The following is a 23009-nucleotide window of genomic DNA, read 5'->3' on the forward strand; positions in this document are numbered from 1 at the left end:
GCCAACAGAGACTGTGACTACACATGCAAGTGGGTCGGGGGGAGGTGATCCAGCTTTGGCAGCTTTAAACTTTGGGTTTTTTTCCTGAAATAAAAGAATGAAAGTGGGGAAGTAGTGAGTGGTAAGAAGATGGGGTGTGGGGGTGTGGGAGGGAATGGAGATAAAAGGGCAAATCCAAGAAGGAATTAGGGAGGGAGGGAGAGGAGAATGATTGCCCCCAGGATAGCAGGTCTTGGCCCAGCCAGCTGTGAGTGGGCAGCCAGAAGGGCCCCTCCCTTGGTGCTGCCAATACCAGCTGCCAGGCAGAGGGGAGGCCCCAGAGGAGAGGGAAGCTGGGGAAAGGGAATGGAAGACTTCCAGGGCAGCCTTGCCCAACTCCCCCAGGGGGCTCTTGGGGAGGGGGCTGTGACCCAGGCAAGGCTTGGAGAAGGTGCTGCCTATTCCGGCAAGGCCTGTAGGCAGTGGTGAGCTTGTGAGCATTCGCGTCACCTCTCCCTGGACTTTCTGAAGATAGGACCAGCCTCGGATGTGACTGGGTTGGGGGTGAATGGACAGGTAGGATCTTGTATGGACCATGGTTTGCCGACTTGGCCCTCTGCCCACTGTGGGACCCTAGGCAAGGCCCCCTCACCCCTCTGGACTCCATTTCTCATCTGCAAAATTTCCAGGGCTTGAAACATTTGACTGCCAAGGTTCTTTCCTGTTTCTGCTGCGCAGGGGAGTGCACAGAAAAGTCGTGGAAGGAGGGGCAGGGCAGGGGGGCCTCTAGGTGAGCTGGCAATCTCTGGAATCCCCAGGCCTTCCCCTCAATACGGCTTTGCCTCTGAGATCACAAAAGCTGTGTCCCCAACCCACACGCGTGCGCGCGCGCACACACACACACGTTAGACTTCTTAAATCTAGAGGCTCAGAAGATGACAAACGCCCGCATCTCCAGCTGCTCCAACCCTTTCCTCCTCCCTTTTGACAGATGAGAAAACTGAGGCCCCGCGCTGGGATTTCCAGAGCCCGGGATTTCCCAGCCCTCCCACTCCCATCCTCCAGCCACTCCCGCCCCTCTTGCCCAGCACGGTCTGCGGCAGCTCCGCGGGGTCGCCGGCAAGGGCCGGCTGGGACTCCCGGGGGACCCCGCCGTCGGAGCAGCCCCCCGCGCTCGGCGCCGCCCCGCCTCGCAGCCGTGCTCTCGCCGGGGAGCCAGCCACCGAGGGCGGAGGCGGGGAGAGAGCGACCGAGGCTGGGAGGGGTGTTGGCGAGAGCTCGCGCGCTGTGTATGGTCTGTCAGAGGCAGCTGACCTTTGAGGAGGAAATCGCTGCTCTCGGCTCCTTCCTGTAGTAACAGCCGCCGCCGCCGCCGCCGCCAGGAGCCCCGGCCGGGAGCGAGCGCCGGCCCAGTCGCCGGACCGCCCGGCACGACCAGGTGGGTGGCCCCGGCAGCGCGCCCCCGGCGACGCGCGCCCAGAGGGGGCACCCTGCTGCTGCTGCTGCTGCCGCCCGGGTCCTCGCCCCGCAGGCCCCGGAGCCCGACAGACGGAGGGGCGCTGGGGACGGTCCCCGGGACCCAGGGGGAGTTTCGGCGCCGCGTGGACTAGGGACGCGGGACGCGGATGGAGGGAGGAGGCCGAGGGTGGGCGCCGTCCTCGCCCTCGGTGGGCAGGGGGCGCTGTCGGACTGGATAGTGGGAGACGTCGGGGCACAGCGAGGTGCGGGGGGCGCAGCCCGAGAGAGGGAGTGTCTTGTCTCCCCAGCCCTCCCTCCTAAACACCCCAGCCACGTGCCAGCGGTGGCCGAGCCGTCCAGGGGAAACCTTCGGTGGCCTTGCCCTAGCTTTGGGCTGGAATATCCCCGCGTTCCCAGAAACTGAGACTCGGGGTTCGAAGCAGGGTAGGGGGTGTTTGCAGTCCTCCCCAGAGGGCCCGAGGGCCTCCGCCATCAAGTTTCTCTTTCAGTTTCTAGCTGTTCCCCCCACCCCCACCCCGGGAAGCCCCGGTGGGGCGAGGGGAGAGGAAGAAGGGGAGGGCACCTGACTTTCGGGAGCCCCTCCCCAAGCCTCAGCGGGTTCCTCGCTGGAGGGAAGGACGGCCTTCCCCTCCTCACCGTCTTTCTTCCCGCACAGGAAAGCGTGTCTGTGGGAGGGGAGGGGCCTGGCCTGACCGCGGTCCAGGGATGGGTGGGCACGGCAGGGCCAGGGGCAGGCCCAGTCCACGCCTGTGACGAGAAGGCACCTCCTCAGCGCTCTGGTCGCCCTAGGTGAACGGACATGGCGGGCTGGATCCAGGCCCAGCAGCTGCAGGGAGATGCCCTGCGCCAGATGCAGGTGCTATACGGGCAGCACTTCCCCATCGAGGTCCGGCATTACTTGGCACAGTGGATTGAGAGCCAGCCGTGGTAGGTGCCCCTGCCCGGCGCCTTGCCCTGCTGGTCGCTAACCATCAAGGCCCCTTGGCCTTTACGTCTCCTCTTGGTGGTTTGGGGAGATTCTGATCCTGGATGTCCCTCACTGTGTGGAAGGGGTGGTGTCCCAGGGAAAGGGGAACAGGGAAATGGGAGTCTGGGAGGGGAGAGGGGATGTTTCTAGATTCTGATGCCTGTGGAGCTGCAGGGAGCAAGTCTTGTGGGCAGGAGCCTGGGATTTTCCCGTCCTTCCTGGTACCTGACCTCCTCATCCGAGGAGGCACCATAGCAGGTTTCTCTCTCCTGCCTTGCGCTAAGGGATGCCATCGACCTGGACAATCCCCAGGACCGAGCCCAGGCCACCCAGCTCCTGGAGGGCCTGGTGCAGGAGTTGCAGAAGAAGGCAGAGCACCAAGTCGGGGAAGACGGGTTCCTTCTGAAGATCAAGCTGGGGCACTATGCCACGCAGCTCCAGGTGGGCGTGAGCTGCAAGCCGTCTGCAGGGAAACAGTGTCGGCCTTCTCTTTCCAGCACCAGAACCCCTGGGTTTTTTCCTGGTTTGGCCACTGACTCACTGTATGACCCTGAGCTTATCTGTGCTTCAATTTCCCCCACCCCCTCTTTCTAAATCAGACCTGTCAGATTCCCTTAGCCTATGACAAAGTAAGAGACGGGGCATGTTTGTCCCCAAGAGAAGGGGGATGGGTGAAAGCACTTTCTGGGTAGATCAGGCAGAAGGGATGGGAGTAGCCTGAGTCAAAATTCTGTTGTGAGAGAAACGAACACCGACAGATTCTAGAAAGGAGGGGATGGGCAACCAGACAGCTCTCTTGGGGCAAGTGGCATGCGAGAGGAGCAGCGTTGTCCTGGAGCCTTGAATTAAGGGTTTAATGTAAGGTGAGGGTGTGGGAGGAAGGAGTAAAGGGGAAAGAGGAAATTTTTGTGGAAATAGGAAAGGGATGTGGATGGTAATCATAGATGAGCATTTATTGGAACTCACTTGAAGTTTTAGAGAGCCTTCTTGAATACAAGCAGGAGGGTGCCAAGGAAATAAAAAGTCCATCCCAAAGGAGGCAGGAAACAGAAGAAACCTGGGGTGTGGGGGGTGTGGGAAGGGAAGTAAAATAGGAACCCAGGGCCAGGACTATAATGGAAAGTACCTTGACCTTGGCATTAGATGCCCCGAGTCTTGAGTCATCTGCTCACTCACTTGTTTGCCTTTGGACAAGTACTCAATCTCTCTGAGCATCAGTATTCTCATCTGTGAAATGAGGATAATGGTTTCTGCTTGTGTTATAGGGTTTCTATGATGCACAAGTCAAAGGAGATGGCAGATTGGAAGTACTTTGTAACCTGTGGCTTTCTAATGCAGTGTGAACCGAATGTGAAGATCTGGGAGGGGAAATCAAGTCAAGGAGAGATAGAGGTTCTGGTGGCAGTTCCTGAGGCTTCCGAGTGGAAGCTGAGGCATAGGCTGGAGGAGAGGAAGGAGTGGGTGGCACTGCAGTGGGCATGGTGGGAGCAGAGGGTGGCCTTTGGTAGCCACTGTTGGATTCTTTCAGAACACGTACGACCGCTGCCCCATGGAGCTGGTGCGCTGCATTCGCCATATTCTGTACAATGAACAGAGGCTGGTCCGAGAAGCCAACAATGTGAGTGTCCCATGGGTTTGGGGAAAGATTTTGAGAAGTCCTTTCACCTGCTCTCCTCTCCAGACACAGCTCTGTTTTATAAATGCTGGCAAGAGAGAGCACCAAAGAAATAAAACACACAGGCAAGTGTGAGAGGCCATATTACATGCAGGTTTAGATTGACCCCACACACACACAGAGCCCCCACTCCCTGGCTCTATTTACTAGCTGTGCGACTTGAGCAAGTTACTTCACCTCTCTGAGCCTCCGATTTTTTCCTATTATAAATGAGGGCAGTCACAGTATCTACTCTATAGGGCTATTTCGAGGATTAAATGAGATACCATGTGGGCAAAGGATGTGTGCTGTGTGTTTAATCGTTCAGTCGTGTCTGACTCTCTGCAGCCCTGGGGACTGTAGCCTGCCAAGCTCCTCTGTCTGTGGAATTTTCCAGGCAAGAATACTGGAGCAGGTTGCCATTTTCTACTCCAGGGGATCTTCCCGACCCAGAGATCAAACCCACATCTCTTGTGTCCCCTGCCTTGGCAGGTGGATTCTTTACCACTGAGCCACCTGGGAAGCCCAGAGCAAAGAACAGACATATACAAATGAAGAAGAGGAAGCCCTAAAAACATATACACATCTGGAAACTCAATCTATGTCAGAGATGGCATTACAAATCACTAGGGAAAAGATTTGTCATTGAATAAATGAGGCCGGGGCAAAAGAAGAAATATCCTCTGGCGGGGTCTATGAGGAGAAATGGAGGTCTGTGTCAGAAGAATTAACCTGGGCAAGCTCAGAGAAGCAAGGCCCAGGGAGGCAGAGCAGGGACCTATTCCCCAGGTTCTGAAATCATAAAGATCTCGGACATATGCTTCGACAGTGGTGCAAATGGTACATTATCCACAGTAAAGCAAAATGAATTTCATTAAATGATATCCCTTAGGTAATGACCACAGAATAATGCCTGAAGTGAAGTCATAGTTATTATTTACTTGTGGTGGACACTGATATCAAGAATTTGAGAGGTCATTCAGTAAACATTTATCGAGGTCCTGCTGTGCGTCTGACACTGGACTAGGATGGGAGAAACAGATAAAGTCCTGGCTTCCACCTAAAAGGGATTTGGGCTGTGATAGATTCTTTAGGACTCTGCTGAGTGCTAAGTCAGCCTATATGGAAAAAGGACCCAACTCAGATTGGGGCAGGCTGGCCAGTAGTGGGGAGGGTGTCCAGAGGAAAAAGATGCCTGACTGTAATGAGGAAAGAGGGAGGAAGAAGGTGGAATGAGTTTTCTAGTGAAAAATAGCAGCAGTAGGATTTCCCTGGTGGTCCAGTGGTTAAGGCCCCACCTTCCACTGCAGGAGGCATGGGTTTGATCCCTGGTTGGGGAATTAAGATACCACATACCACAAGGTGCAGCCAAAAATAGAAATAAAGAAAATGCAAAATAAATAAATAGCAACAGTATATATGAGGGCAGGAAGGCACAAGCCATCTTATGACATTTGAAGAATTTTAAGTGTTTAGTGATCCTGGGAAGAAGGGAGCCGACTGGGCAGAAGCCAGGTCACAGAGGGTTAACTGGTACAATTCTTGACTTGGTGCAATTACAGAGCTATCTGTAAACGTAGGAATGAGTCCAGTTCCAGTTAAGAAATACCTGCCTACAAGGCAGGTGCTGTTATGTTTGGGGGAAAAATAGTCCTCCAGTCATCAAGCTGTTCTTGGACACCTCTGACGTTCTGGGCCTTGAGGATTTTGTTGTGCACCAAATGGGACAAAGTCTTGGTCCTTAGGGAGCTCACTTTCTAGTGCAGAGAGGCAGACAAGAAAGAACATGCAGGAACATGACACGTTCAGTAGGGCAGTCCTATTTTAATGTAACTCTTCAGAAGAGGTCACTCTGAAAAGGTGCCAGTGGAAGTGCCAGCCTCAGGAGGATTTAGTGCCAGAATGTTCCAGGGTAATGGAACAAAACATGCAAAGGCCCTGAGGCAGGAACTCCCTGCGTATCCAAGGAACAGAAAGTGGCCAGTGTGGTTTAGCAACAAGGGAGCTGGGGGTGGGGTAGGCAGAGGCTCCTGGCTAGGGCCGTGGAGGCTGTGAAGGGAGTTTGGGTTTTACTCTGAGAGCAGTTTACTGGAGAGGCCCTAAAAATTTGGTTGAGGACTGCCCTGGGAGCCCAGTGCTTAAGAATCTGCCTGCCCATGGCGGGGACATGGGTTCAATTCCTGGTGCCGGAAGATTCCAAATGCCATGGTGCACCTAAGCCCATGGGACACAACTACTGAGCTCTAGAGCCTGTGCTCTGCAACAAGAGAAGCCACAGCAATGAGCACCACAGCTAGAGAGTAGCCAGCCCGTGAGCAGTAACAAAGACCCAGCACAGCCCAAAATAAGTAAGTAAAATAAAAACAAGAACAGCACTTGGTTGAAGGAATAGATCCAACCGGATTAGCTGAATGGCTGGATCCACAAAGCCTTTGTTGATGCCTCCTTGTACCTTCATTTGGGGGTCTTCAGGACTCCACCCACGAGCAGTTCACACTCTTCCCTCAGTCCTGAGGTCTTAGTGAGGACACAGAACGTATGTTCACATGGCTTTGTTCCCCATCATGTCCCCAGCATCTAGCATCATGGCATGGGGTCAGTGAATGACTGAAATGAGGGGCCATCATCCTTAGTAGGAAAACTCAGGTAACTCCTGGGATGGGTTGGGTTCTAGTCTCTCCAGAGAGAACTCAAATGGACCTTGTGTGGGGTACTCAGATGGAGGTCAGAACTGCAACAGAAGTTTCTACCAGAGTCTGCCAGGTCACCTATTTCTCGTCCTTTACCCCCTACACCCCTATTTTGGCAAATGACTCTTCTTCTGACTCAAAGTACCCTTCCTTCTTATTCTAGATTTGGTGTCTGGGGTCTGTAGTATTGGTGTTCCCCAAGGCCTGAGGTTTTTCTCCCATCCTCACTGCCCAGCTCACTGCTGCCTGCACCCTCCCCTGATATGTCTCCAGGGTAGTTCTTCTGCTGGGATCCTGGTTGATGCCATGTCCCAGAAACACCTTCAGATCAACCAGACATTTGAGGAACTGCGACTGGTCACGCAGGACACAGAGAATGAGCTGAAGAAGCTGCAGCAGACTCAAGAGTATTTCATCATCCAGTATCAGGAGAGCCTGAGGATCCAGGGTGAGCCTGGTGTGGGAGGGCAGTGCATGTCTGGAGGACCAGAGTGAGACCACTTTGTGAACTCCTGCAGGGTTGGGGCTGGGTCCATGTCTGTCTCCCCAGAGCCTTACCCAAAGCTTGGGACAAGTAACGGCTCCAGTGATGGAGCCCCTGCTGTGGGCCAGGCTCCAGGCTAAACCCTTATTCAATACAACCTTTACTCAATACGACTGTGTTATTCAACACAACTTTTACCATAGCCCTAAGAATTAAGTGGGGTTTCCCTGGTGGCTCAGATAGTAAAGAATCTGCCTGCAATGCAGGAGACCCAGGTTCGGTTCCTGGGTCAGGAAGATTCCCTGGAGAAGGGAATGGCTCCCCACTTCAGTATTCTTTATTCCTGTTTTGCAAATAATAAAACTGATGTTCAAAGAGAACATGCAATTTGGCCTGGGCTTCTTGTAAGTTGCAGAACTGGATGTTAACTAGAGATATTCATAAAATCCTTATATTTTATTAACCAGTATTTTGTATCTCGGTGAAAGAATGAATGAATGTGGACAGTGTTCCCCAATCAGAGGGAAAACCTAGGTTGGGAGTCCCCTGGTTGAACCAGGCTGGGGAGAGGTGGAACCCCAGGAATGCCCCTTCTTGAGCTTCACTAATAGGAGGTAAAGATGGGAGGAGGACGCGACAGTGGAAAACTCTGCTGTCTCCCAGGTCTATAATTTTCTAGTAGCTGCCATGATTAGGGTGTGGGGGAAAAATTAACCCAGAAGGAATTAACCCCACTAAGTGTCCTTACGGTACACTTTGAAGAGCCTTGAAACATGACTCATCTTCCTCCACTTCAAATTGACCCCAGAGCTGTATCACCCCCATCTAAGTGAGAACAGGAAGCCACCTTTTCCTTGTTCTTATTTTTCTGACTTCTTAAGGTAGAACCTCAGGTCATTGATTTTAGACCCTTCTTTTTTCTAATGTATATATTCAGAGCTACTGATTTCCCTCTCATTAATGCTTCAGCTGCATCTCATCATCTTGGATATGCTGTATACCATTATCATTCAATTTGAAATATTTTCTAATTTCTCTTCTGTTTATTTTACCCATACACTATTTAGACGTATATTGTTTAATTTCCAAATATTTGAGTTTTTTCTAGATGTCATACCATTATTGATTTCATTTCGTGGCTGAGGTCTATTGTTGTCAGAGAACATATGCATATGATCTCCTCTCTTAAATTTATGAAGACTTGTTCTGGGCCCCGGCATGTGCTCTATCTTGATGAATGTATTTTGTGGTCTTGAAAAGAATGTATGTTCTGAAGTTGTTTCATTTAAAAGTAGCAATAATAAATTCAATAATGTTAATGTATTTAACATTGTATATAATGCTAACATAATGAAGTAAAAAAACAAACAAACTGAGAAACCAATAACATCTATATTTTCCAAACATAATTTAGTGAGTAGAGTGGCATTGTTTTTTACATTTTTACAAATATTTTTAATGTTAGGCTTAGTCGGAGATAGCTGGATCTGGCTTTCAATCTGTTGTAATATCACATATCTTATAGCCTCTAGAAAACTCTGCTGTATACTTATAAGTGAATAAAAGAAAAAAAGGCAAATAAAGTCTTATGATTAAAAAAATAATAATAAAGTCATGATTTTACGAAAATAGTTCTGGCTTTGTGGACCTCCTATAAGGGTTTTAGGAAACCTTCAGGGGTCCCTGGCTCACACTTTAGGAACCACTGATACATGTCTTTATTGATTTATTTTTGCCTAATTGCTCCTATAGATAGAGAGGTAGCAAGATCTACTGTATTGTGTAATTCTCCGATTACTTATGTAAATATTTCCTTTATGTTTTTTGAAGCTTTATTATTTGATGCATATATATTTATGCCATGCTTATTCGCTCAGTCGATTCCCTGGGTCAGGGAGATCCCCTGGAGAAGGAAATGGCACCCCACTCCAGTATTCTTGCCTGGAGAATCCCATGGATGGAGCAGCCTGGTAGGCTACAGTCCATGGGGTCGCACAGAGTCGGACACGACTGAGCGAGCTCACTCACTTTCACTTTTAGTCTCCCAGTCATATCCAATTCTTTGTGACCTCATGATCTGTAGTCTGCCAGGCTCCTCTGTCTGTGGGGATTCTCCAGGCAAGAATACTGGAGTAGGTTGCTAGGCCCTCCTCCTGGGGATCTTCCCAGATGCTGGACCAGATCAGATCGAACCCAGGTCTCCCACATTGCAGGCAGATTCTTTACTGTCTGAGCCACCAGGGAAGCATATATGTTTATAGTTATTTATAATTAGTATGTCTTTCTGATTGATTGACCCCTTAATAATTATGGAATAGCTTTCTTGATCTCTGGTATCCCTCTTTGTCTGGGGTCAAATATAATGCCTTCAGCCTTTTATTCTATATTAACACAATGTATTTTTTCATGCTTTTTATTTATTTTTTATTTTTAAATTAATTTATTTATTTTAATTGGAGGCTAATTACTTTACAGTATTGTAGTGGTTTTTGCCATACATTGACATGAATCAGCCATGGGTATACATGTGTTCCCCATCCTGAACCCCCCTCCCACCTCCTTCCCCATCCCATCCCTCAGGGTCATCCCAGTGCACCAGCTCTGAGCATCCTGTCTCATGCATCAAACCTGGGCTGGCGATCTGTTTCACATATGATAATATAGGTGTTTCAATGCTATTCTCTCAAATCATCCCACCCTCGCCTTCTCCCACAGAGTCCAAAAGACTGTTCTATACATCTGTGTCTCTTTTGCTGTCTCGCATATAGGGTCATCATTACCATCTTTCTAAATTCATTAGTATACTGTATTGGTGTTTTTCATTCTGACTTACTTCACTCTGTATAACAGGCTCCAGTTTCATTCACCTTATTAGAACTGATTCAAATGCATTCTTTTTAACAGCTGAGTATATATGTACCACATCTTTCTTATCCATTCATCTGCTAATGGACATCTAGGTTGTTTCCATGTCCTGGCTATTATAAACAGTGCTGCGATGAACAATGGGGTACACGTGTCTCTTTCAATTCTGATTTCCTAGGTGTGTATGCCCAGCAGTGGGATTGCTGGGTCATATGGCAGTTCTAGTTGCAGTTTTTTATTCATGCTTTTTAAAATTTGAAATGTAGACAACACATAATTGAGTCTTTTTGTATTTATTCTGAAAATCTTTGCTTTTAATTGAGGTGTTCAGTTTATTAATATTTAATGTAATGTTAAATACCCGTCTACTGAGGTCCACATTTTAATATTTATTTTGTTTTGTCCCTTTTTGGTTTTTTGTTCCTCTGTTCTTCCTTTTAATTCTTTAAATTTTTAAAGATGCTGCTTTAACTTAACCATTTAAGCTTTCCTCCTACCCTACCCTATGGGTGTTTTCTGTATCTTGAGATTAACGCGTTGCCTGAGACTTAGCAGGCATTGAATAAAAGTTGGGGGGATGATTCAAGCAGGTCTTCATTACATCTGAATCCATCCCAGATTAACGTGAAAGAAAAGACAGCCCTTTTCCAAGATTAGGGAATAGGAGATTCAGGCTCTTATTTCTACCCAAGGCCATTGACTGGCTGACAGAATGGATGATCCGCTTCTTGGGTTTTCTGTTTGCTACTTGTGAGGTTGGGTTTGTCCCCATCATGCAATGTCAGTTCAGTCTCATTTATCAGGTGCACCCATCAGAAACACAGATGACTGATCTGTTTGTGTGAGGGCAGTCTCAGCTCCCTCCAGTGGAGCAGACAATTGCCTCACGTCTCCTGGCGTCCTTCCCAGAAGCTTCTGCAATTTGCCAGGAGAGACTTAAGTGGGTCACTTGCATAAGGAAGCCAGGTCCCGGTGTTGGGATTATCACTGTCTCCCTGTGGGTGGCAGGATTCCGAGTGGCTGTCCAGATTGTTCTGCTCCATTCCTTGCCTGCTCAGTCCCCTGCAGTCAGAATGGAGCCATATTTCTAAGTTCTCTTGAATAGAGTTGCTTTAGTCTGTCCCAGCCCTGTGTGTCCATAGGACCGGGTCTTGGCCATGTGACATGGCCCTCAGAGGCCTGCAAGGAGCTTGACCAAGACTTGCTGACTGACGCTCACGTCTTCTAGACTCAGCCCCAGTGAGGTCCCTGGGATGTTCAGAAAGGCCATTGGCGAGGGTAGGATGCCAGCACTGGGGACAGTGGTTACCTGTGGAGGGAGGGATGGGGTTACCAGCAGGGGAGGGGTACGGGTGCTTCACCATGGAAGTGCCTGATTTCTTAAGCGGCTTCTTGATACACAGGTGTTTCTTGTATCATCCTCTCTACTTCCTGTGTCTTAAGTATTTCATCACAGGTTGTTTGCAGAGGGAGTCAGTGAGGCCTGGTTACATATTCCTGCCATTGATGAGCGGCCTGAGAGCTGGTGTGGAGAGAAATTGCCTCTCTCTCCTGAGAGAATCTCACTGCTTTTGTGTCCCCAGTGGCCCCGACTCTCTCTGTGTCTCATTTCCGGTTGGTTAGCTGAGCTCACAGTGACCAACCTGGTTAAGCATGTTAGGGACCTTCACCACCTGAAGAAAACCCCCTTCCCTGAGGAGAGGCTGCCAAGCCTGGTAGTCAGGACAAAGCCCACGGACCAGAGGCTTCTCACGAGGCTGTGCCCATGAGGTTGGGGCTGAGAGCTGCTCCATCTGCCTTTCATCCCCTCATGTAACCCATTAACCATAACTGACTTCCCTCGGGGGCCAATGGTGCCGGGCAGCTTCCTGAGCATTTTCTGTCTCATCACTTAGCAGCAGCCGCTGAAGTAGATGCCTCATGATGCTCCCCTTTTACAGATGGGAAAACTGAGGCATAGGAGAGTGGGGTGACTTGCCCAAGTTCACCACCTGGTGAATGGCGGGGTTCACTTCAGACCAGACATGGTGGCTCCAAGCCAGACCATGCATTGGGTGAGGCAGGCTAAGTAGGGGGTTGGCCAGGGCAGGCTTCTCCTCAGCTGTCCCCCAGGCTTCCATCTCCCCACTCCCTGAGAGGAGCTCAGAGTCGGGCCACAGGGGCCAGAGTCTTCTCATCTACGGGCCCCGTTGCTGTGGAACCTGACTGGCCGCTGGTCAGACATGTCCCCTCGAGGGTCTTGCCTCCAGAACAGATGGGCTCCCGGCTGGACCGGGGAGGTCATGGTCGTGGTGTCCTGTCCCCTCCTCCAGCTCAGTTTGCCCAGCTGGCCCAGCTGAACCCCCAGGAGCGACTGAGCCGGGAGACGGCCCTCCAGCAGAAGCAGGTGTCCCTGGAGGCCTGGCTGCAGCGCGAGGCCCAGACGCTGCAGCAGTACCGCGTGGTGAGTGGGCTCAGCGTCCCTCCCCTCCCGCAGGGGCAGTGACACCCTGAGCTGTCCTGGGGACCCTGAGGGAGGCAGAGAGCCAGGAGGAGAGCGGGACCCAGCAGAGCAGGAGGCCCGGGCCTTCTTCCTCATGGGGCCTGAGGGGGAGAGTCGGTCTGGGAGGAGGAGGCCCTGCAGGGCTGTTCTGAGAGCCCAGAAGGGCCGGCTGAGCCACCGCCCGACCCTCAGGAGCTGGCCGAGAAGCACCAGAAGACCCTGCAGCTGCTGCGGAAGCAGCAGACCATCATTCTGGATGACGAGCTGATCCAGTGGAAGCGGCGGCAGCAGCTGGCGGGGAACGGAGGGCCCCCCGAGGGCAGCCTGGATGTGCTACAGTCCTGGTACCAGGGGTGGGGGGCGGGGAGGGGCAGGCAGCAGAGTGGTGCTGCCAGCTGCTGTTTGCGCCCACGTCTACATGAGCAGCTGGCTCCCTCTGTCTGGGCGTGGGTCTTATCCCACCAGTGGTGTGTTTGGTGCTGACACCGGTGTCCCTTTCTGTGCCCCCTCCCCTGGGAGGATGCTCGGGTGGGGCCAGGTGGCAAAGTGGCGCTCAGGCTGGTTGGACCCCAGTCAGTGTCGCTCCTCCTGGGTGTTTCTCTGGTTTTTTTGGAAGGCAGGGCATCTCTGCTGTGCCCAGTGCACAGGCGAGGTGGCTCGGGCACCAGGCCTTCCTGGGGGTGGAGCTGGGTGTGGGCCTTGTGCCCGCCTGGGCGCCTGCCAGCTTCTGGCCTGGAGGACGGGGGTGAAGCCCGTGTCCTTCCCTTGGGCCCTGGGGCTCGGGTTCAGGTGTGAGAAGTTGGCGGAGATCATCTGGCAGAACCGGCAGCAGATCCGCAGAGCCGAGCACCTCTGCCAGCAGCTGCCCATCCCCGGCCCCGTGGAGGAGATGCTGGCTGAGGTCAACGCCACCATCACTGACATCATCTCAGCCCTGGTGACCAGGTGACTCCTGGCCACGCCCCGCTCCCATCTGGTTGCCCTGGGTTGGGGGCAGCAGGGTCTTTGCAGATGGGGAGCTCTGGCTTAAATCCTTCAGTTTCTGCCTCACACCCTCCTCCCATCCCTCTCCATCCCCTGTTGCTATGGCCTCTTGCTGTCGACCTCACCCAGTATTTCTCGTGGACACTACACGGGCATTTGTCTCCTGCAACTCCTTTCAGCTGCTGAGTTCCTTTCACTGCCTCCCTTCCCGCCAGCTCCCCTGACTCACATTGGCCCCAGGGAGGGTGGACTGTCCGCAAACCCTCCCTTCACCTGCTCAGCCTGGTGCAAGGCAGCCTCCCCACGTGGAAGGTGGGGCCAGAGTCCTGTCCCCTGAAGTGTCTCCTGTCCCTTGTGTCTCCGCAGCACCTTCATCATCGAGAAGCAGCCCCCTCAGGTCCTGAAGACCCAGACCAAGTTCGCGGCCACCGTGCGCCTGCTGGTGGGCGGGAAGCTGAACGTGCACATGAACCCCCCCCAGGTGAAGGCCACCATCATCAGCGAGCAGCAGGCCAAGTCACTGCTCAAGAACGAGAACACCCGCAAGTATGCTGCCCGCTCCTTCATCTGCCCTCCCCCAGCTCAGCCTCTGCTCTGTAGCTGGGGTCCCAGGTGATGAGGACACACGGGGCCTCCCACTCTTTGTCTCGCATTGCAATGACAGATGACTCTGTCTGTCTGGGGGTACTCCTCGCACACAGAGCAAATCAAGGACTTCACTATTAGGGTGTCCCAGGATCTGTGCTGAGCACTGGCACAGTGCTGGGATCCACACCAAACTTGGCTCCATCACGGCCCAACCTTTAGGCTAGCAGGCAGCAGACGTGAGAATTGATTACTTGCTGGCATGTGAAAAGAGAGACGACTGGGGCACCATGAAAGTGGGTCATGGAGGGGGTGGGACAGAATGACAGCTAGTTTCAAGGCTGCGGGGTGACTAGGAGGAGATGGTGAACGGGCGTGGAGAGGGCAGACGTTCGGGCAGAGAGAACACGGGCCTGTCTGGAGGAGGAGCAGACAAAGGGCGTGGTGGATGGAGAACCCGGGGTGAGGTCCTGGGATTAGGCCAGGCCACCCGTGAAAGGCGTGGGAGTGAGTGAAGGAGGGCGGGAATGAGTGAGGGGAGAGACTGGGTCCTGAGTACTGAGGCCCACTGTGTGCTCTGGGGCTAGGATGACGAAGATGACGAAGAGTTCTCACTCTCTTAGAGCCTGCCTTTGGGCTGGGAACAAGACAGTCATATACTCTTAAAAATCAGGCAGCGTCAGAAGGCAATAGAGTCTAGACAGAAAATTAAAGCCAAGCAATATCACAGCGCCTGGATAGATGTTGCAACAGCACATGGATGGCCAAGGAGGGCCTTTCTGAGGATCTATTTGAGTGGAGACCTGAATGAGAAAGTCAAGAATGCAACAGGGGGATTTGCCTGGTGGTCCACTGGTTAAGACTCCACCTTCCAATACAGGGGGTATGGGTTAGATCCCCGGTTGGGAAACTAAGGTCCCATATGCCTCGGGGTACAGCCAGAACTTTTTAAAAAATTTAAAAAATAGTAAAGTGCAAAATGCATTACTTAAAAAAAGAATGTAACAGGAAGGCAAGTACAGGAGTCCCCAGGCAGCACTGAGCTTGTGTGTTCAGCAAACAGACAAGATACTGTGGGCTTGCTTGTTCTGAATGAGGGGAGGGGAGCCCAGTGAGGCCAGGGCAGGGGTTGATGGCATGGATCTTGTTAGGCTGAGGTCATGATTTTTATGTCAAGTGGGCTAGAAGCTGCCAAAGGCCCCCACGTCAATCTTGACGCCCAAGGAACTTTAACATTGGCCCCACCCTTGGGGCTTTGCTCGGATGCTCTCAGGTTGATGAGGAAAGACAGCCCAGAGGAACGCTCTTAGGGGAGGGGTCAGGGGCTGCTGTGGGGCCTTCTGGAGAAGCTGGGGCCCAGGGTGCATACAGGACAGTGCTCTGGGCCTGGGCCCAGCGGAGACGGGTTCCCCTCTGCTTGGCAGTGAGTGCAGCGGGGAGATCCTGAACAACTGCTGTGTGATGGAGTATCACCAGGCCACAGGCACCCTCAGCGCCCACTTCAGAAACATGGTGAGGACAGGGCCCGGCCCGAGCTGGGAGGTCTGTCCAGAGCTGAGTCCTGAGTCCTCGTAACCTGCCACGTTCCCCTCGTCCCCTTTTGATCTCCCACCCTGCAGTCCCTCAAGAGGATCAAGCGAGCTGACCGGCGAGGTGCAGAGTCTGTGACGGAAGAGAAGTTCACGGTCCTGTTTGAGTCTCAATTCAGTGTTGGCAGCAATGAGCTTGTGTTCCAGGTGAAGGTGAGGCCTGGCTCCCCTGTCCCCTGCAGGCCACCCAGCTGACTTGGGAAAGCCAGAGACTGGAATCCTTGCATACGCTCAGTCCAGTTACCGCATGATGCTCTCAGAAAACCTAATTTCACTCTGCTGGTGCTTATTTGCTAGATTGTAATCTGGCACCTGGGCTTCCCTGGTGGCTCAGATGGCAAAGAATCCACCTGCAATGTGGGAGACCTGGGTTTGATCCCTAGGTTGGGAAGATCCCCTGTGAGTTAACCCACTCCAGTATTCTTACCTGGAGAATCACCATGGACAGAGGAGCCTGGCGGGCTAGAGTTCATGGGGTCCCAAAGAGTAGGACACGACTGAGTGACTGAGCACAGACAGCAATCTGGCACCCACCCTCAGGATTGAGGCAATGGCCAAAAAGAAATGGGCTGTGTTTTTTGTTTATTTCTGCTTTGGTTTTGCTGGAAGGGGCTTGAGGAATGGCGGTCAGGTGCCTCCCCCAAGTGGAGGGCAAGACCAGGGTCATAGGCCCTCATCCCTCATTCCCTGGATTCCCGTAGACCCTGTCCCTTCCCGTGGTTGTCATCGTTCATGGCAGCCAGGACCACAATGCTACTGCCACGGTGCTGTGGGACAATGCCTTTGCTGAGCCGGTGAGTCCCCGTGGGACCCCCACCTCAGCCCCAGCCCCTCAGAGGTTCCCAGGGCCAGCCCCAACCCCAGGGCTCCTGCTGAGTGGTCTTCTCCCACCCTTGGGCCAAACCAGTGGTCAGGGGGCAGCTGGTGTGAGCGCCCTGCCCTCAGCACGACCTCAGCTCTGTCTGGGCTCCAGGTCACGGGACTGGGGTCTCCTAGGTCTGTGAGCTTGGTGCTTGGAATCTGGCCCCTGATCTCTGCTCCCAGGGCTCCGTTCTGGGTCTCTACCCCTATATACCCGTCCCTCTGCTCCTGCCCCCCGTTTCTTTCCATTGTGTTTTTGTCTCCTTTCCTGGATCTTTCTCACTCCCCTCTGCCTCTTGGTATCTGTGTGTGTGTGTGTGTGTGTGTGTGTGTAAATATCTCCTATTCCCTCAATCTTTTCCCTTTTCTTCTCTCCCTCTCAGGGCAGGGTGCCGTTTGCGGTGCCCGACAAAGTCTTGTGGCCGCAGCTGTGCGAGGCGCTCAACATGAAATTCAAGGCCGAGGTGCAGAGCAACCGGGGCCTGACCAAGGAGAACCTGGTGTTCCTGGCGCAGAAGCTGTTCAACAGCAGCAGCAGCCATCTCGAGGACTACAACGGCATGTCCGTGTCCTGGTCCCAGTTCAACCGGGTAAGGGACGCATTGCCTGCTGCCTGCCTGGGACTATCTCTACCCCTCCCCACCTCACAGACAGGCACCTGGTCCATGGGCCCCCTCCACCCCCAGACCCCTCTCCTACAACCAGGAGAGATGGGGGCTGGTGCCCCAAGGAGTGGAGACAGCCATGAGACCCGAGGCAAGACTTTGGAAAGAACCCAGAGCTGGAAGTCAGGGTCCCCGGGCTCTGGTCCTCAACATGTTACCTCATTTGCCAGGCCCCTTCCGTTCTCTGCATCGCACTTTTCCCATCTGTAGAATGAAGGGGTTGGGCAGGAATGACTTTGGAGGTCTCATCCAGCTTGGACAGTTTCTTGCACCTTTGACCCCCTCCATGGGATTGTCCCAGATCCCTGTGTCTGAGAGGATGGGCTTTCCAGGTAGCGCTAGTGGTAAAGAACCTGCCTGCCAATGCAGGAGATAAAAGAAACGTGGGTTCGATCCCTGGGTTAGGAAGATCCCCTGGAGGAGGGCATGGCAACCCACTCCACTATTCTTGCCTGGAAAATCCCATGGACCGGAGGCTGGTGGGCTATAGTCCATAAGGTCACAAAGAGCCGGACACGATTGAAGCGACTTGGCACACAGGCACTGGGTGAGGACACAGGGGCACCAAGTGTTCCCTGGACCACCTGAGATGATGGGGATACAAGCCCTAACCTGGGCTTTCCCGGGCACCCTCAGGAGAACTTGCCCGGCTGGAACTACACCTTCTGGCAGTGGTTCGACGGGGTCATGGAGGTGCTGAAGAAACATCACAAGCCCCATTGGAATGACGGGTGAGGCACGGCGGGTGGGAGGTCGGGGCTCAGGGGACAGTGGCTGGTGGCCCAGCAGTGACTCTCTGTGCTCCATGCACCCAGGGCCATCCTAGGTTTTGTGAACAAGCAACAGGCCCATGACCTGCTCATCAACAAGCCCGACGGTACCTTCTTGTTGCGCTTCAGCGACTCAGAAATTGGGGGCATCACCATCGCCTGGAAGTTTGACTCTCGTGAGTTCCGTGCATTGCCCACACTCCTGCCCCAGTGGCTCTGTTTCTCATTTCCTCATTCCCATTCTCCATCAGGCCTGTATCCTTAGAAGGGGTCCAGTGGGAAAGATGGGAACTGAGCTTGGAGGGTGGGTAGAGTGTTGTTCAAATACCCAGTCTCTATTGGTTTCCTCTTGGGAGAACCTAACATCACTACCCCCCACAGCCTCCAGAACTGCTGAGCGAGTCCTTCTTTGTCCTGACCCAGACTTGTTGGTATCTGCTCGCCCGTGGTCACTTCCTTGCCCTGTGCTGAGAACAGGGGTGGGGTAGCAGTGCAGGCTTTTACCTGGATGTCTCCACAAGCCTGGCCCCCAGCCCTACAGCTCCAATCCTCCTGTGGGCAGTGGGTTGTGAAAATGAGCTTGGCCTTTTCACAGCTGACCGTAACCTGTGGAATCTGAAGCCATTCACCACGCGGGATTTCTCCATCCGATCCCTGGCCGACAGGTTGGGGGACCTGAACTATCTCATCTACGTGTTTCCCGACCGGCCCAAGGATGAGGTCTTCTCCAAGTACTATACTCCTGTGCTTGGTGCGTCTGCCCAACACACCTCCCAACACACACTCCCGGGGCTAAGCAGCGGGTACACCCCAGGAAGAGCCCAGGGGCCATTTCCCCTGTGAGGGCTGGTCCGTGGGATGGCACAAGGCACGCAGAGGGGATTTCAGGGCTCCGTGCACCCAGGGCCATCCTAGGTTTTGTGAACAAGCAACAGGCCCATGAAGCGGAAACCCCGACCTAGCTTTCTTCCCTGCAAAGCAAACACTGAGTGCACTCCCTTCTGCGCCCTTGGAGGAGGAGGCGGCTGCAGTGTAGGGGGAGGAGCAGGATCACGCAGACCCACAGATAATGCACAGCTCCCATCTTAATCAACTGCTCTCACCCCTCTCCACCCTCAAACCTGCCCTCACAGTTGAGGGTAGGAAGCAAAATGGACAGGTTTTTTTCTCTTCAACCTGGCCCCACTCCTTTGGTTGGGTTTGTTCCTCGGTGTGGACTCTGTTTCCTTGGCAGGGGTGGGGACGGGGAGAGAGGAAGCCAAGGGCCAGGAAAGGAAGTGGGACATGGGATGAGACTGAAACCAGAGGTCTGGGGGGTCACCTGGTGACTGTCAGCAGGTGTTCAATGGGTCTGTGGGAAATCTTATCCCTGATGAGCCCCGTGGCATTGTGGGGAGTGGGGAGGGGGGGGCCGACTGCGTAGGGCGGTGTCTACTCCCCTGGGAGCTCCCAGTGACTTTGGTTCTCATCACCATCCCCACCCCCCCACCCTCGGCAGCTAAAGCAGTGGACGGATACGTGAAGCCACAGATCAAGCAAGTGGTCCCTGAGTAAGTGTCCGGGCCCAGCGTTGGTCTCCTGCTGCCTCTTTTCTCCTCCCCGCGGCTCCACCTGGCTCTCCTCACCCCCCACCGCCTCCCCTCCTATTCCCTCCCCCACCCCACTTGGCCCCGCCCTGGGGAGGGGAACTGGGCGTGGTCACAAGGGGCGGGTACCCAGGGCCCCGCCCCTGCACCGGAGCCCTAGGCTCAGGGGCCAGTTGTCCTTCCACACCTGAGAAAGACACGAAGGTGCCCCCGAGCCCCTCCCCGCTGAGGCTCCGCTTCCTCCCACAGGTTTGTGAGCGCCTCTGCAGACTCTGCTGGAAGCAACGCCACCTACATGGACCAGGCTCCTTCCCCAGCCGTGTGCCCCCAGCCTCACTATAACATGTACCCACAGAAGTAGGTTGTGTTCTCATGCAGCTCCATGTACCCACAGAAGTAGGTTGTGTTCTCATGCAGCTCCGGGGGGAGGAACCCAGAGGGCTAATGGGCAAGGACACCAGAGCTCCTCTCCGTCTGAGACCACCCAGGCCAGGTGGGCTTGGGTATATGCCCAGGTGCAGGGTGGATGAGATCAGCCAACCAGGAGCACAGAGCATTGTGAAATAGCAGGACCCTTGCTCTGGTGCTGAGTAGCTGTGTGACCTTGGGGAAATTATGGAGCCTCTCTGATGCTCAGTTTCCTTATCTGTAAAATGGAGGCAAGAGTACCTACCACATGGGACTGGGGTCAGGCTCCAGCAAGAGACTGCAGGTAACGCATTTAGCCCAGGTAAGGCTGTTGTAATGGCTTGATACAGAGTATCTCTGGGTGGTGGTGGTTCTTAGGAGTTGTGTGGGAACAGGACATGTCTCTCCTCTCTGAAGTTCCCAGAGAAGAAGATTCATTCTCTTTCCAGCCAAGGGTGGCCTACTGCCATGGGATGACCACAGGCTTGGGAGTCACAAAACTGGAATTCCAGTCCTGACTCCACCTGCCTACCAGGTGGCTCTGAACAAGCTTCCTAACATGGTTGAGCCTCAGTTTCTTCCTCAGTGGCTGTGGGGATTGGCATAACGTGGTTGAAAGGCCCAGGCCTTCATAGGTGCTCAGTGTCTGGTGCCTGAGATCTCATGGGCAGAGCTCCTTCACCCAACCACCTGTTTTTACAGAGGAGGGCAGGGACAGGGGAAATGAATTCCCTGAGATCCCTCAGTGAGCTTGTGAGTGATGAGACTAGAACCGGGGTGTCTTCCGACAAACTAGTGACTGACTGATTCAGCTTGGTGGTGCGGGCATCTAGCCAGAGCAGGTCCTGTTCCCATGAGACTGAACAGGGATCAGGCTGGGCGCTGTCCCCCAGGAGCCTGGGGCTCTGCGGCAGGCCAGCTCCCTCTGATACCCCTCTCCCCCTCCCAGCCCTGACCCGGTGCTCGACCAGGATGGAGAATTCGACCTGGACGAGACCATGGATGTGGCCCGGCACGTGGAAGAACTCCTCCGCCGCCCAATGGACAGTCTGGAGCCCTCTCTCCCCCCGCCCACTGGTCTCTTTACCCCCGGCAGAGGCTCGCTGTCCTGAATGTTTGTTCGAACACTGCACTCCTCTGTGGAAACAATCCTCAGTGTGCAGGGTCCTATTCATTGTGATTTTGTATTTGTATCTCTGTGCATTCTGATGCCTTTGCAGGCAGCCCATGTACACATGTAGATGTGCGCGCGTTTGTGAACGAGGTGTGCCCACCTCGCCTCCGCAGTCTTAGGTGTGTGGCTGCCTTGTTCTTCTTCAGATGAAGGCATTCCAAGAGCTCACTGGGTCTGTCTGTGGAGAGAGACCAAGCCGCTTCTGTGGTCACAGGTACGCCAGGCAGGCAGACCTATTCCTGCCAGAGCCTTAGTCTGCTCAGCAGCTGTTTGAATGGAATTATTTGCGAAGGGAAAGGAGACAGGTAATTTCTCTAAGCTCAAGTTTTATTCCTGAGTTAGCTAGCAGCTTCGCCTCTCAGTTGCGTGCGTGGATCTGCTCTGGTACAGTGTTGGTCTTTTGCTTCTTCCCCTCAGGAGGGAGGTGATGAGTGGTATTTTATACTTTATCTCCTGAATAGGGACTCCAGAGCTTTTGTGAACCGAGAGCTTGTCTAGGCTGTGGTTATGTCCCTAAACACAGCAGAAAGGGGTCTTTTGCCTCGGGCCTGGAGTTCCCTGGCCTCTTGGCCCCCAGCTCGGGGGGTCCGGCTTCATGTGTATAATGCTGCTGCCCACATTCCTGCTCTTCATTCCCCCGACCCCAATCCCATTCCCTCCATCTGGCCCCAGCCTTTCCTTGCCTCTGTCTCCAACCTTGCTCACTATGGAAGAAGTTGGGGGAGGGGGAGAGAGGTCCAGGGCTTGCAGGGTTGATCCCCTCTCCTGGAAAAAACCTGCAGCAAGAGGCAGCACCAGCGACTTGCTGTGCGCCCGTGGAGTCTGGAGGAGGGAGGGGTAAAAGCTGATGGCGGTCCACTCTGCTGGGAGGGGGAACTTGGAATAGGGCCTCTTCGCGGTTGCATAACTGACTGTGGTCTGAGAAGGCCCCTCCCGCCGAAGCTGCCGCCCACAGGCAGCCCCAGGGCAGCTGACAGCCAGAGTCCTGGAAGGGGTCCCAAGTTGAAACATCTCTCAAGGAAGGTGGGGACAAGAAGCAGGATTCTTTTGTACTTTGTACATAGGCTACACATTTGTGTAAACAGTTTTTGAATAAAATATTTTTTTTTTCGTAAATTTGCTGGTAAGGCTCCTGGGTCATGGGGACAGCTGGAGTTCTCTTGTTCCTTTCCTCCTGCATAGCTGGTGCGGTAACCTGCAGTCTGCTCCCTTTTCTGTGGTTTTTAAGGGCGCCACACTCCACCCCCCTTCCCCACCCCAATACTTGCAGTGCCTCTCCGAAGACTAAAGAACTTGTCTTGGGGAAAGCCAGGACAATTACTGGGAGCGGGAGCAGGGGAGAACTCTGGTCCCCGCCTCCTGCCCTTATCAGCTGCTGCTATAAGCAGTCTGGAGGGTGGCAGCTGAAGGCCAGCGCCCACCATTCTCAACCCGGCTGGCAACCCCGCTGGATGGACATGGAGAGCGGGGAGCGCTGCAGGAGCCTTCCCGCAGTCCCTTCTCCCCGGGTCCCTTTCCAGAGACCAGCAGGTGGCACCATTCCACTGCCACTGCGTTTTCAAGCGGTTGATTTTTGAGGCTGGGACGGTCTCCCCATTTGGACCCATTGGCACCGAGAGTCCAGGGACTGTTGCCAGGGCCTGGGGGCGGGGGAGCAAGGGCCTACGACAGGGTTTCTTCGGGGCTCAAAGCAAGGGAAGAGGGGCTCGCAGCCCACCCGGAGAGGCGCAGGAGCCCAGCGCGGGTGGGCGGGAGGGGAGGCAGCCACGAAGCCGGATCACATCTAA

The 23009-nt window shown here is 53.8% G+C and overlaps 1 protein-coding gene across 2 annotated transcripts; it reads left to right on the forward strand.

Moving 5' to 3' along the window:
• The first annotated feature begins 1266 nt into the window (after positions 1-1266).
• Positions 1267-22338, forward strand: LOC109574089 (signal transducer and activator of transcription 5A). Of its 2 annotated transcripts, none has more exons than XM_070773502.1 (19): positions 1267-1417; positions 2248-2385; positions 2710-2866; positions 3954-4043; positions 7043-7217; positions 12431-12561; positions 12793-12944; positions 13390-13545; positions 13951-14130; positions 15594-15681; positions 15789-15911; positions 16460-16552; positions 17003-17209; positions 17921-18015; positions 18100-18230; positions 18650-18805; positions 19553-19604; positions 19890-19997; positions 20998-22338. In XM_070773502.1, the coding sequence occupies exons 2-19, from the start codon at positions 2258-2260 to the stop codon at positions 21158-21160; spliced, it is 2385 nt and encodes a 794-aa protein (XP_070629603.1). In that variant the 5' UTR covers positions 1267-1417; positions 2248-2257; the 3' UTR covers positions 21161-22338. The 2 variants fall into 2 exon arrangements, with proteins under 2 accessions (XP_070629603.1, XP_070629604.1); XM_070773503.1 differs by having other exon boundaries at positions 19890-20036; positions 20998-21197.
• The last annotated feature ends 671 nt before the right edge of the window (positions 22339-23009 follow it).

Source organism: Bos indicus, chromosome 19 (genome assembly GCF_029378745.1).
Source record: "Bos indicus isolate NIAB-ARS_2022 breed Sahiwal x Tharparkar chromosome 19, NIAB-ARS_B.indTharparkar_mat_pri_1.0, whole genome shotgun sequence".
NCBI lineage: Eukaryota > Metazoa > Chordata > Mammalia > Artiodactyla > Bovidae > Bos > Bos indicus.

Excerpts from the sequence above, each read along its gene's own strand:
- LOC109574089 (XM_070773502.1), top strand. The coding sequence starts at position 2,258 with ATGGCGGGCTGGATCCAGGCCCAGCAGCTGCAGGGAGATGCCCTGCGC. Across the intron at positions 2,386-2,709 it reads TGGATTGAGAGCCAGCCGTG|GGATGCCATCGACCTGGACA; the intron begins GTAGGTGCCCCT and ends CCTTGCGCTAAG. Across the intron at positions 19,998-20,997 it reads TATAACATGTACCCACAGAA|CCCTGACCCGGTGCTCGACC; the intron begins GTAGGTTGTGTT and ends TCCCCCTCCCAG.